The sequence below is a fragment of the Vigna umbellata genome, chromosome 1 (assembly GCF_029865625.1).
Source record: "Vigna umbellata cultivar VRB3 chromosome 1, Vumbellata_1.0, whole genome shotgun sequence".
In the NCBI taxonomy this organism is placed as follows: Eukaryota; Viridiplantae; Streptophyta; class Magnoliopsida; order Fabales; family Fabaceae; genus Vigna; species Vigna umbellata.
This window is the reverse complement of record NC_142165.1, coordinates 74,657,788-74,671,289: the sequence shown is the minus strand read 5'-3', so window position 1 is coordinate 74,671,289 and position 13,502 is coordinate 74,657,788. Positions and strand designations below refer to the sequence as shown.

The 13,502-nt window shown below is 34.8% G+C and overlaps 2 protein-coding genes across 2 annotated transcripts; both read left to right on the top strand.

Annotated features, from left to right (window-relative positions):
• Positions 1–3,782: 3,782 nt before the first annotated feature.
• On the top strand, positions 3,783–10,545 carry LOC124835564 (uncharacterized). Its single transcript, XM_088113169.1, has 4 exons — positions 3,783–4,032; positions 9,727–9,792; positions 9,938–10,081; positions 10,236–10,545. The coding sequence occupies exons 2-4, from the start codon at positions 9,775–9,777 to the stop codon at positions 10,431–10,433; spliced, it is 360 nt and encodes a 119-aa protein (XP_087969295.1). The 5' UTR covers positions 3,783–4,032; positions 9,727–9,774; the 3' UTR covers positions 10,434–10,545.
• Positions 5,481–8,380, top strand: LOC148206285 (uncharacterized). The gene is made up of 2 exons (XM_088113163.1): positions 5,481–7,985; positions 8,068–8,380. Exons 1-2 carry the CDS (start codon positions 5,752–5,754, stop codon positions 8,378–8,380), a joined length of 2,547 nt encoding a protein of 848 aa, XP_087969289.1. The 5' UTR covers positions 5,481–5,751.
• Positions 10,546–13,502: the final 2,957 nt, after the last annotated feature.

Here is a 13,502-nt window from a genome sequence, read left to right as displayed (position 1 = left end):
ATTCATTGCCACGATTATTGATTTTGTCGATACGGGAACGTACGGGGAAGTCTAGATCCGGGGAATTTCTCCCAATAGCATATTGGTTGCCTTTAAGCTCTTGCACTTTAAGAACTAATTACTAAGAATGCTAGGAATTGCATGAACTCGTAATTAGGGATAGGCCTTCTTGCAAGGTGATTTAGAGAGTGGCATTAGCATTGATTATAAGAATGATGAATTCATGAAAATATATGAGAGTGGATAAGATGAAATTGATAACCCCAACAACATACTCATCCATCTAATTCATTGAAGTGTTTGTATTCTGTTTTTCTCCATTGATCAAATTCATGCATACATATTTAAAAACTGTCTCTTGCATTAAAACCTATAATCAATTTGTTCTTAAGTCTTAAATAATCAACAAATCACATAGCTAAACTAGGCCGTGAGTCCTTTGGGAAAACGATACTTGGTCTTACCTTGTTTTATTATTTGATACGATTCGGTCACACTTGCCGATTGTTAAACAAGTTTGTGGCGCCGTTTTTCGGTGTTCATAAATTTGTCATCAATAAGGAAGTGGTTTTTCAAACTCTCTTTCTTTTTGTCTCTCATCTCTCTCTTCTCTCTCTTTTTTTTCTTTCTTCTCATCTTCTTCTTCTTTCTTTTTTTCTCTCTCAACTCTTTCTTTCCACTCATATGTTTCTTTTTCACTCTCATTTTCTTTCTCCTTTCTTTCTTTTTTTCTCTCCTCTAACACCTTACCACTTCTGGTTACAATAGTTTTACACTCTTTTCTGAGATTACCATTTTTCATCTTGTCAACTATTCGCTCAATATGGATCTTCATATTTTCAAAAGCAACTTCCACATTCCTACAATAAGATGCATTTGTCTTCAAAAACTGTTGGAAAGTCTTGTCAAGTTTTGTTGTCTTCCCAGATGGAGTAAATTGCATTTGCCATTTTTGCTGTTGCCATTTAATCATTGAAACATTTTGTATTTCTTGTGGTAATTGAGAAAGTTTCATAATTACTTTTTCCAACTGCTGAGAAATAATTTTATTTTGAATAAGAAGGGCATCATTTGATTGTAGCAACTCCTTCTGACTAGGAGCTCCTCTATCACTGTTTAGTTCATTATCACTAGTAGCCATATTTTCAATTATTTTTGTAGCTTCCTCTAGAGTTTTCCATTTGATATTTCCTCCTGCTGAGGCATCGAGCATCATCTTGGTTTGTGAACCAAGACCTCCAAGGAAGATCAGGACTACTTCCACTTCGTCAAAACCATGCGTGGGAGTTTTTCTTAATAAGCTCTTATATTTGTCCCATACATGACCTAGTGATTCCTCCTTGCCTTGCCTGAATGATGAAATCTCTTGCTTTCCTTTATTAACTTTTGATTGTGGAAAGTATTTGTTTAAAAACTTTGTCACCACTGCTTCCCACTCTATAAAGCTTCCTTTTGGAAAAGAATTCAACCAAAGCTTAGCGTTGCCTCCTAATGAGAATGGAAACAGGCTAAGTTTGATTGCTTGGTCCGACACCCCATTTATCTTTACTGTGTTGCAAATCTCATTAAAAGTTGTGAGGTGCTCCTATGGGCTTTCGTGAGACAACCCATTAAATTTGTTACTCTACACCAATTGGATTAATGATGGTTTCACCTCCATATTAGCTGCATTGACCCTTGGTCTTGCTATGTTGTTAAAATGCTGAGGTCCAGCTACATTAGTATAATCAGCAAGAGTTCTTCTGGCATTGTTATTCTCCATCTCCTCAGTGCTATGGTCAGAACTATGTGGTGATGGTTGTAACAGAGTTTCCGGAGGAAGAAAAAGTTCTCTAGATGTACGGATTCTTCTCCTCCGTCTACTCTCGTCTAGGCCTTCAAGAAGAGGTTCTGAAGTTTTCTTGCTCCTAGTTCGGATTGCTTCCTACATACACAAGAAAACAAATCCCTAGAAAAATTGGTTAGCACAAAAAGATTTAGAAGAAGATATAAGATCAAAGATATGAAGATAAAATAAAAACAGAAAAAAAAAACAGAAAACAGAAAATAAAATAAAATAAAATAAAATAAATAAAAATAAAAATAAAAACAGAAAAAATAAAAAAACAGAAATTCAAAATTCAAGTCAAAGATAATCAATAATCACACAAATGAACTAGTTAAACCACGAGTCCCCAGCAACGGCGCCAAAAACTTGATGACAAATTTATGAACACCTAAAAACGGCGCCAAAAACTTGTTTAACCCTCGGCAAGTATGACCGAATCGTATCAAGTAATAAAACTCGGTAAGACGAAGTATCGTTCTCCCAAAGGACTCACGACCTAGTTAGCTATATGATTTATTGATTATTTAAGACTTGTAAACAATTGATTTTAGGTTTAAATGCAAAAGACAATAATTAAACATGTATGCATGAATTTGATCAATGGAAAAGAGGAATACAAACACTTTAATGAATTAGATGGATGAGTATGTTGTTGGGGTAATCAATTTCATCTTATCCACTCTCATATACTTTTAGGAATTCATCATTCTTTTCATCAATTGCTAATGCCACTCTCTAAATCACCTTGCAAGAAGGCCTATCCTTAATTACGAGTTCATACAATTCCTAGCATCCCTCATAATTAATTCTGAAGTGCAGAAACTTAACGGCAACCAACCGTCATATTCCTATGTCTAGGCAATATGCTATTGGGAGAAATTCCCCGGATCTAGATTTCCCCGTACGTTCCCATATCGACAAAATCAATAATCATGGCATTGAATGAGTTAAACAATGCAAGCTTTAAGCAAAGAGGAAAAACCCTAAATAATGATGAAAGAAAGCATGTATCTTAAAGTAAGATGTTAAAACACAAATTCCATATATGAGAGTTTCACAAGACTACATTGATTCCCCAACAACCATACAAGGTTTAGTTCACCATATTCATGGTGAAACTAGATGAACAATAATTAAAGAATGAAAGATAGAACCCTAGAAGGATGAGTAGGTAGAGTCAGCATCCAAGATCTTCCTCCAAGGGGTGGAAAAGAGAGTGTTTGCTTTGTCTCCAGCCAAAGATACAAACCCTAGGACGTCCTAAACCTTATATACTATTCTAAAATATACAAAAAGTTAGGCCCAAGCCCAAAATAGTGTCGCTCAGCAGTAAGTGCGTGAGATTGATTCTTCTCCTTAGCATCATTTTCACCCCTCAGCGGAGCCAACGTGGGTTTCTGAGTGCTGCTCAGCGGTAAACTGCCGCTGAGCGGTAGTTGCGACTTCTCCTTTTGCACTCTTTGAATTCTTTTCTGATTCCATATCTATCCTTCTTCACTTCTTTCACCAAATTCACCGTAAAACCTGCATAAAACACTAAAGTCAAGCACAAACCTGTCCAGCTCTCTTATTTCCAAAAATATGAACAAAAGCATGATTCCAAGCTAGTTTGTAAGTGTTAAAGGTTGCTTTTACACTACAAAAAAAATCTTGTTTAGAGGGGGTTATTTTGGAGAGGGTATAAAAAACCCCCTCAAATTAACACAACTTAAGATGTTTAATTTAAATTATTTAACTGACAATGTTTGTGGGAGTTTTAATTCCTTTTAAGAGAGGTTTATAACCTCCTCAAATAATAATATTTTTTTTTTCTTCATTTACTAATTCTTTTACATTTTTCCCTCTAAAAATTTTACTTTAAGTTTTCTTTTAACAATCCTAAAATTTTATTCCCTTCATATCTTAAACCCATCTACCTAAACCCAATATTTTCGTCTAATTTCTGATTCAATTTCTCCCTTCCACTGAACCCTAAAATCAGTTCCCCCCTTAATTCCATCCGCAAAATCATTCCATCTGATTTCTCCCTCGCAGGTACGCAATCTTCCTTTCTTCCTTCTTCTATTTCCTGTTGTCATTCATTTCTTTCATTTCTCCTTTGGATTGCCCGTGTTTCCTTTTCCTTTCAGATTCGTAGTCGGTGGACGAAGCTGCAACGGGGGTTCTGCGGACCGGCAGACAGCGGAGCTCATAACGTCACGGAGGTACATCGTTCTACAACTCTTTGTGCTTTTATTTGGTGCAACGTTTTATTGAGTTCATTCTGCGTTACTTTAGTGGGTTATCTTCTTCCCAGTTTCAATCATGTTTTTCATCGAGTAACTTGAGTTCGACATTTGGTTTTCTTTCAGTTTTTGTAGGGTCAAATGAATATTAACTGGAAAGTGTCTAATTCATCAAGTTTATGCATTTTATTGAGTGGTGTATGTGTTTTAATACTTCAAAAGTGCATCAAGATATATCCATATTTGTTGTGGTTTTAAATTGGGAAACAAAGATGGTAAGCAAAAGTAGGATTTTGGAGGTGGTAAGAATTCGGAAAAGGTATGGGGATCTTGTCTTTCTTGTTTTAATAAGCTGCATGTAAACGTTTGAAAACAATTGGTGTTCGTGGTTTGATTCTTTGGAACCGTTTCGATATGTTGGTTGTTCCAAAAATTATAGATATATGTGTTATTGGTATCAGGAGCTATCTTGGTTTGAATTGGTTGTTCGAAATGTGATAATGTATAATTTCTATTAATTTGTAATTTTTTTTGCTAAATGAAAATCTTAAATGAGTATTATCTCTGTTAAGTAGAAAAGTGAATATGATAGTTGGTGGGTGGAAATGGGTATATCATGTGTTTTAATTTCTAATTGTAAATTAAGAACTTGATATTCATATTGGATATAATTATGAGCTGGAATAATAGGTGTATGTTTGGGGATGTTTAAAGGGTTAAATTGGGTTGTATGAATTCTTTTTGAATTAATGCATATTGAAGTTGAATGGTCTTGTTATAATCTGGAAATTTGTGTACCTTTGGATGAAGGTTGTGGTTGTTTCAGGTTTCATTGAAATATGAAAAGAGTTGGGTATTAGTAGGTTGTCTTAGGTGTTAATAAAATGATGGGTAATTTTATGGTTTGGATTATTTATTTAATATGTTGTAGAACAATGATTATGGGGAGGTAAATCTCTTTGAAATGCCATTTGTGATTGTTAAAGAAATTGTGAAATGGTATTCTTATCAATTTGGTTGAATTGAAATGACTTGGTTGAATGAGTGAATGAATTGTTATACCCTGATGAACATTCGGTTTAATGAGTTTGTGTGTGAATAATGTGAAAGACTACATGATACGTTGTGTATAATTGTGTGCATAAATTTTATTAACCTTATCATCTTGTGATTCTTGGTTAAACTATTGTTTGGTACGTTTATGATATAATGTGATTGTGATTGTCTTGTCTGTTTTTTAATATCTTGTAAATGGACAATTAAAGTAGTATGAATAGTGAGGATTCATGGGAAGAATTGTCTGATGGTCTGTATGGTCATATTGGTTACTCTATTTTACTGAACCATTCATAGGTATTACTAGATAATGCATTTGATTAAAATATTGCTACTGTCCAGAATTTTATTCTGTTGTTGCTGGTTAGATTTTGTGCAGTTGCTGTATCAGAATTCTGCACATTCTGCACTTTCTGTCATTACTGTTTGCTGTTTTTAGTAGTGATTGCTTGCTGTTTTCTGTAATGTTGCTGGCTGTTTCAGCATTATTTCCTTGCTGTTTATACCAGTAAATTTTGCTGTATTGGTTAGTAGAAACAAGTATTTCATTTTTTCTAATTCATTATTTATTTGTATTTTCCATGAATATTGTATTCTTTTTCATGTGTTAGTGTATTTTATTTTGTTTAGGAATATTTTTGAATGGATAAATCTTGGATAACTAAGCCCCGAAATACAGTTGAATACTCAATTGGTTTGCAAAAATTCTTAGATTTTGCTTTTGAGAATGGGGCCTCTGGAGACACAATTCGATGTCCATGCCCCAAATGTGGGTTTGTGAAATGGCAAGCTAGAGGCATAGTTGAGGAGCACTTGATTTTAAAACAATTTCCCATAAATTATGTTATTTGGAATCTTCATGGTGAGAGGCAAAGACAAGATATTTCTAGAAATGAAGATGAGTCACAAGAGACATTTCATTTTGAAAATCCAATGGAAACAATGATAAATGAAGCATTTGGACATTATAGGCAAGAAGGTACTAATATAGGCAGATCACAACCATTGGGTGAAGATGATGTTATTAATGAAAGGCCAAGGGAGAATCATAATGAATTTAATGAGTTTCTCAATGACGGAAATCAAATATTGTGTGACGGGAGCAAGTACACAAAATTAGAGTTTGTAATCAAATTATATCATATCAAGGTTTTGTGTGGATTAAGTGACAAGGCAATGACTATGATCCTAGATTTGCTAAGAGATGCATTTAGTGAAGCAAAGTTGCCTCTTTCTTTTTATGAGGCTAAGAAAATCATCAACAAACTTGGTCTTAACTATACCAAAATAGATGCATGTCCAAATCATTGTATGTTATATTTAAGAGATGATGAAAAGGATTTGCAAACATGCAAACATTGTGGTACATCTAGATGGAACCCAAAGAAGAAAAAAAAGCAACCTGCAAAAGTTTTACGTTACTTTCCTTTGAAACCAAGATTGCAAAGATTGTTTATGTGCTCTAAGACTGCAGAGCATATGAGATGGCATTCTTCAGAGAACAAGGATGGAGTTATAAGGCATCCAAGGGATGGTGAGGCATGGAAGACATTTAGTGTAATGCATCCTGAATTTGCTTTAGATCCTCGAAATGTTCGCTTAGGCCTTGCTAGTGATGGTTTTAATCCTTTTGGCACTATGAGTTCTACTTATAGTATTTGGCCAGTGTTTTTAATTCCATACAATCTTCCACCTTGGCTTTGTATGAAGCACACTTCATTGATCCTATCCATGATCATTCCAGGTAAGCAGATGCCTGGAAATAGTATTGGTGTGTACTTACAACCCCTTGTGGATGAGTTACGTGAGCTATGGAATGATGGGGTGGAGACCTTTGATTCTTCATTGAATGAAACTTTTAGAATGCGAGCAGCTCTTATGTGGACAATTAGTGACTTTCCTGGCCTTGGTATTTTATCTGGTTGGAACACACACACAGGTTTAGCTTGCCCTACTTGTAACTTTGATGCAGAACCTTGTCGTCTTCCTCATAGTAGGAAGTGGTGTTTTATGGGACATCGTCGCTTTTTAAGTAGAAACCATAGATTTAGATTGAATCGTGTTCGCTTTGATGGAAGCATTGAAGAACGAAATCCACCACTAAAATTATCAGGATCTGACATTTTTAGGCAAGTGGAAAATATTAATGTTACATTTGGGAGAGGAATTCATTTGGATGGTAAAGGAAAAAGATGCAGACAAGAAGTTAAACAGTGGAATAAAAGAAGCATTTTTTTTGAACTTCCATATTGGGAGTCTAATTTGTTACGTCACAATTTAGACTTCATGCACATTGAAAAGAATGTATTTGACAATTTAATCTATACTTTGTTGAATGAGAAGCCTAAATCCAAAGACAATCTTAATGCAAGGAAAGATTTGAAGGAAATGGGCATAAGACAGGATCTTTGGCCAGATGATAATGGAAGATACCACCTTGCTTTGTTTTCACTAACTCGTGATACCAAAAGGTTGTTCCTCAAAACTTTGAAAAATGTTTTAGTACCTGATGGTTACTCAAGTAACATTTCTAGATGTGTTGATGATGTTCAACATAAAATATCAGGACTAAAAAGTCACGATTGCCATATTATAATGGAGCAATTACTTCCGTTGGCAATACGTAATTTGTTACCAAACCATGTCACTGCAACCTTGGTGGAGTTTTGCTCATTTTTTAAGGCCCTTTGTAGTAAAAGCTTAAATCTTGAAGACCTTGAAATGCTTCAAAATCGTATTGTGGTTACACTTTGCCACTTAGAAATGTTATTCCCACCATCATTCTTCACAGTTATGGTTCATTTAACTGTTCATTTGGTAGAGGAAGCAAAGCTTGGAGGTCCAGTTCATTATCGATATATGTATCCTATAGAGAGGTAATTGCTAACTACTTTTAGTTCAAGGTATGATATTATATGTGTCCAATTTATTTAATGTAATTATTTATCATTATTATAGGGAATTAGGTCATTTAAAGACCTTTGTACGAAACAAGGCACAACCAGAAGGTTCTATAGCTGAGGGATACTTAGCTGAAGAGTCTCTTACTTTTTGTTCTAGATACATTGAAGATATAGAGACAAGGTTCAATACACAACGACGTGTTTGTGATAACCCAAATGATAATGAGTGTTTTGTGTCATCTATATTCCCACTAGGTGGGAAGGTGGTAGGAGGTTCCTCAATGTTTACTTTAACTCATATGCAAAAGCTACAAGCCCATCGATATGTGCTTTTAAATTGTGCGATAGTCACACCGTTTGTTGAGTAAGTACACTACATTAAGTGTGTGATTTGTAGTTAAACAAATTGAACCACATTATTCTTGTATTTTATGCATTTAATGTAATTAATTTTTGTAGTGAATTTAGAGATCTAATAAAAAGAAGATCAAGAGGAAGGCGACCTTCAACTACTGAGATAGAAACTAGAGTGTTTAAAGAGTTTGTTGATTGGTTTCAAAGGCGGGTGGGTGATCAAATAGAACACTTTCTCTTACTTACCAAGTTATCTTTTAATTATGTCTAACATTATTTCCTTGTTTAGATTATGAATCCAGAAACAATAAATTCAATGTCTACTGACTTGAAGTTTCTAGCACGAGGTCCATTGGATAATGCTAGAAGATTTACTGCTTACAACATCAATGGGTTCAAATTTCGAACATTGACTCGTGATGAGGGATTGAGAACACAAAATAGTGGTGTCTTTTTAACATCTAATACAGCTTGTGTTTCAAGTACTGTTGATAGGAACTTAAGGCAAGCAGACTTATCCTATTATGGAAAGTTGGAGGATATTATTGAGCTTAATTATTATGGTCGATTCAAAGTTGTTCTTTTCAAGTGTAAGTGGGTAGATACTACAAGAGAGAGAGGATATAAAAAGGATCAATGGAATTTTAATTGTGTTAACTTTGATAGACTTATTCATATTGGAAACCGTGAAGAACATGAACCTTATATTGAGGCATCTCAAGCACAAATGGTATATTATGTTGATGATGTGGTTAATGAAGGATGGAGTGTTGCTGTGCATTTAAAGCCAAGAGATTTGTATGAAATGGGAGAAGAGGTACAAGAAGAGTTATATGAAAACGAACCATACCAAGATCAAGAGTTGGAAAAATTTTATAGTAATGACAATGAATATGTTCAATTGGCTACAAACCATTTAGACGAGGATATCAATTAGTCAAATGTATGAGTTGAAAATATAATTAATAGTCATTTATTATTTTCAATGCATGTATAATTCACTCATGCTTGATTTCTTAAAGGTAAATGATATGTACCACATGTTTGATTTCTCAGTTTCAGGTTAAGAAGGAGAAGTTACCTTTCTGAATTGTGACTCTTTATTAGCTTGTTCACTCATTTGGAAAGGTAATAAGATCCGAACTCATTTATATGTGTGATGTATTTGGCTGGATGGCATAGATTATTAGGCGTAGGGTAGATATAATTTATTAGGCATTGCCAGAGAGCTTTCTGAAATTTATGACTAGGACACCACTGAAACAAATATGATTCATTTTTATGTGTGTATACGTAGGTAGCCATTTCCATCCGTTGTGATGTTCTTTCCTTCTTTTTCTCTGTTTTTCTTAATGTACAGGGAACATATAGCACCCAGATCTTCTCATTGGCTGTCCTTTTGTCTAGCATGTTTATTTATAACCAGGTTGGGTTATCTTATAAAATCTTATATTTACGTATAATTGAGTGTGCTTTTACTTCTGCATACTTTTTGATTTTGATAATTTAGTGACCAGTTTGTTGATCCACTTGTGAAGATACAAATTCATTCCCTATTTTCTCTTTTGTAGATGGGTGGTATCGATGAGGCTGCTCTTGATGGACTTTCTCTTGTCACTCAGATGACAAAGCACATTCGTGTTAGAGCATCTGGAGGGAGGAGTTCGGTGTCTAAACTGGGTCAATTTTCCCCTATTTTTGTCTGGCTTCTTAGAGTGAGTTGCTTACAAACCTTTTGTCATTGTTTCACCTCATATTTTGGGAAACTTGAAATTCTTAATTTCTGACCGTGTGTCCTTATGTCATTTTAGCCTTCTTCTGTTATCTAGTTTCAGTCTTTACCTTATTTCTCTTTCCTCTTGCTCGCAGGACTTTTATTTGGACCTAGTAGAAGATAACAGAAAAATAACACCCCCTGACTATCTGGAAATTGCTTTGAGGCCTGTCCAAGGGAGTGGAAGAGATATAACTGCCATGAGGCATCTTTCTACTTCCTTTTTTTTTATTAATTTTCTTCAGGAATTATTAATGACTTACAAGGCTTACCTGTCTGAACATGATCCTTAAATAAATTGGAAATACTTGGCTTGGTATGAAATGAAATTAGTAGAGACATGCAAAGGATGAATAATTTTATTGAATGCTTAAGAATAGAAGAAATATTTTTCTCCTTCACAAAGGGTTTCTGCTTTCTTACGAACTTTCTGATTATCTGAATGAAATGAATCTATCAGTTCAAGATTTAGTTTTGATGAATTACTAGAGCAAAAAATGCACTCAGCAGGACATATGCTTTATATACATTTCAGAAATAATTTCATTTATGTAGAGTAAATGTATGGTTAGTGGAATCTTATGAGGACAATATAAGCAATATTCATGAATCTCAATATTCATGAATCTAGACTTTAGTGCAGCAATTCCCAATGGATAAAGACCTGTTTCCAATCTTTTTTTAATCACATGAATCATATTTGTTTGGTATTTAATAATTTTAGAAAAAAATTAAATTTATTTAATTTTGAAATTGAAAAAAAAAATTAATGGAAATAGATAGTTATTATATATTTTAATAATCATCAAACAAAAAACGATATTATATATTTTAATAATCATTAAACAAAAAAGTGACAAAAATATAAAGGAGGTTAAAAACCCCCCTCAAAATAATAGTCAGTAATAGAGGAGGTTTTTACCCTCCGCCGTAAAACCCTCGCAAATTGAATATATAGAGGAGGTTTTTACCCTCCGCAGAAAAACCCCCGCAAATTGAATATGATACCAGGGGGCAAAAAAAACCCCCGCAGATAATTTGTGGCGACTCAAACTGCGGGGGTTTGAAAAACCTCCGGAATTTATTTAGCGGAGGGTAAAAACCCCCGCAAATTGAAAATAAAACCCCCTCTAAATAAGTTTTTTTTTGTAGTGTTAGTATCAATTTTAAGCATGAAAATAACATTTTTTCAACTGTTATCACCTAGGAAGCTTGCCAATCAAGAGAGCACAAAGGAAGCTAAGAAGAGTGCATTTTCCAAGCCAGCCGTGTAGCTCCTCACCTTTGAAGAACATTTCCCACATGGAACACAACCAGCTTCCAACATTTTCCACATGTTCCATGTCAAACAGCAAAGCATGCGCCCAACCGAAAACACAAGCAGCCAGCGTTTCTTCATCAACCATTTCACATTTTACACGTGTTAAATGTTGTTCTTATGAAGAATGCAAACCACGCTGGTCATCTCCATCAGCACATGTTAATTGAGTAGCTTCCTTTGCACGGTTCCCAGCTCATCCGCACCTATAAAAATGAGCTTGATTCAATGTAAAAACTTAACTTGAATTGTAAAAAGAAATGTTGTTGAATTGGTTCCAGCCACTTTTTCTTCAAGTTCACTGACTTGTGCCTTCTTAGCACACTTATCTCTAGCTTCCTTCCCTCTTGGAAGGTCGTCTGAGCTAGAACCTCTGCCTACACACTCCAAAAACCGCACTAGACATTTTCACAAACACCTTCCGTGCACCTCCAACTGCATCTGCGTTTTCATATTCCGCTGCCACCTCTGGTCCGAGAAGCCGCTCATTCTTGAAGAGTGAAGCTGCTGATGGACAAATTTATGATCACCAAAATATGATGTCACAAACTTGTTGAACAATCGGCAAGTATGACCGAATCGTTTCAAGTAATAAACTCGGTAAGACCAAGTATCGTTCTCCCAAAGGACTCACGGCCTAGTTTAGTTATGTGATTTGTTGATTAGCTAAGACTTAAGAACAAAATAATTGGATTTTACTATGCAAAAGACGAAAATAAACATGTATGCATGAGGTTGATCAATGGCTAAAACAAAATACAAACACTTTCAATGGATTATATGAATGAATATGTTGTTGGGGTTTATCAAATTCATCTTATCCACTCTCATATATTTTAGGAATTCAACATTCAATTCATCATTGTTAATGCCACTCTCTAAATTACCTTTCAAGAAGGCTTCTCCCTAATTACGAGTTCATACGATTCCTAGCATTCCTAATAATTAGTTTATTTAGCACAGGAGCTTAAGGCAACCAATATACTTATTGGGAGAAATTCCCCGGATCTAGACTTCCCCGTACGATCCCGTATCGACAAAATCAATAATCATGCATTGAATGAGTTAAACAAAGCAAGCATTAAGCAAAGAGGAAAAACCCTAACTAATGATGAAAGAAAGCATAAATCTTAGATTAAGATGCAAGCACAAATTCCATATATGAGAGCTTCAAAAGATTACATTGATTCCCCAACAAACATACAAGGTTTAGTTCACCATATTCATGGTGAAACTAGATGAATAATAATGAAAGAATGAAAGAGATAGAAAAACCCGAGAGAGAGAAGAGGAGAGCTGTCACCATCTCCCAATCTACCCCCAAGGGGTGAAAAAGAGAGTGTTTGCTTCGTTTCAACCAAAGATACCAACCCTAAGACATCTAGGTCTTTAAATAGGACATAAAAATAATAGAAAACGGGTCCAGGCCCAAACAAATCATAAAATCGCATAAAACTGGCCCAAAACTCGTCTGGTTGACTTTTTTCGTATTCTGGTTGACTGGTTGACTTTTTTGTTGACTGGTTGACTTTTCTGGTTGACTGGTTGACTCTTCTGGTTTCTGGTTGACTTTTCTGATTCCATCTCTCTCCTTCTTCACTTCTTTCACTAAATTCACCTTAAAACCTGCACAAAAACACTGAAATCAAGCATAAACCTGTCCAACTCTCTTATTTCTAAAAATATCGATAAAAGCATGATTTCAAGCTAGTTTCTAAGTGTAAAGGTTGCTTTTTGTGTCAATTTTAAGCATGAAAATAACAGTTTTTCAACTGTTATCACAACCCCAAACTTAGAACTTTGCTTGTCCTCAAGCAAACAAGATGTAACTCAATCTTCAACCAATTCATATGATGGTTCACTGATTCAAAAATCCTCTTTTTCAAGATAAGTAACAACTTCACTCAAACTTATGACCAAGAGTTCAATCAAGATGTGCACATGCTTTAGTGTTCACAAAGTCATTTAAATTCCAACAAATGCTATTTTTCAAGAATGATCAATCAATTAAGCATGGATGTTCATGTGCTTATGGAATATTACC

Coding starts and splice junctions, on each gene's coding strand:
- LOC148206285 (XM_088113163.1), top strand. CDS start 5,752: ATGGATAAATCTTGGATAACTAAGCCCCGAAATACAGTTGAATACTCA. Junction 7,986..8,067: donor TATATGTATCCTATAGAGAG/GTAATTGCTAAC, acceptor TCATTATTATAG/GGAATTAGGTCATTTAAAGA.
- LOC124835564 (XM_088113169.1), top strand. Junction 10,082..10,235: donor TTTTTGTCTGGCTTCTTAGA/GTGAGTTGCTTA, acceptor TCTTGCTCGCAG/GACTTTTATTTGGACCTAGT.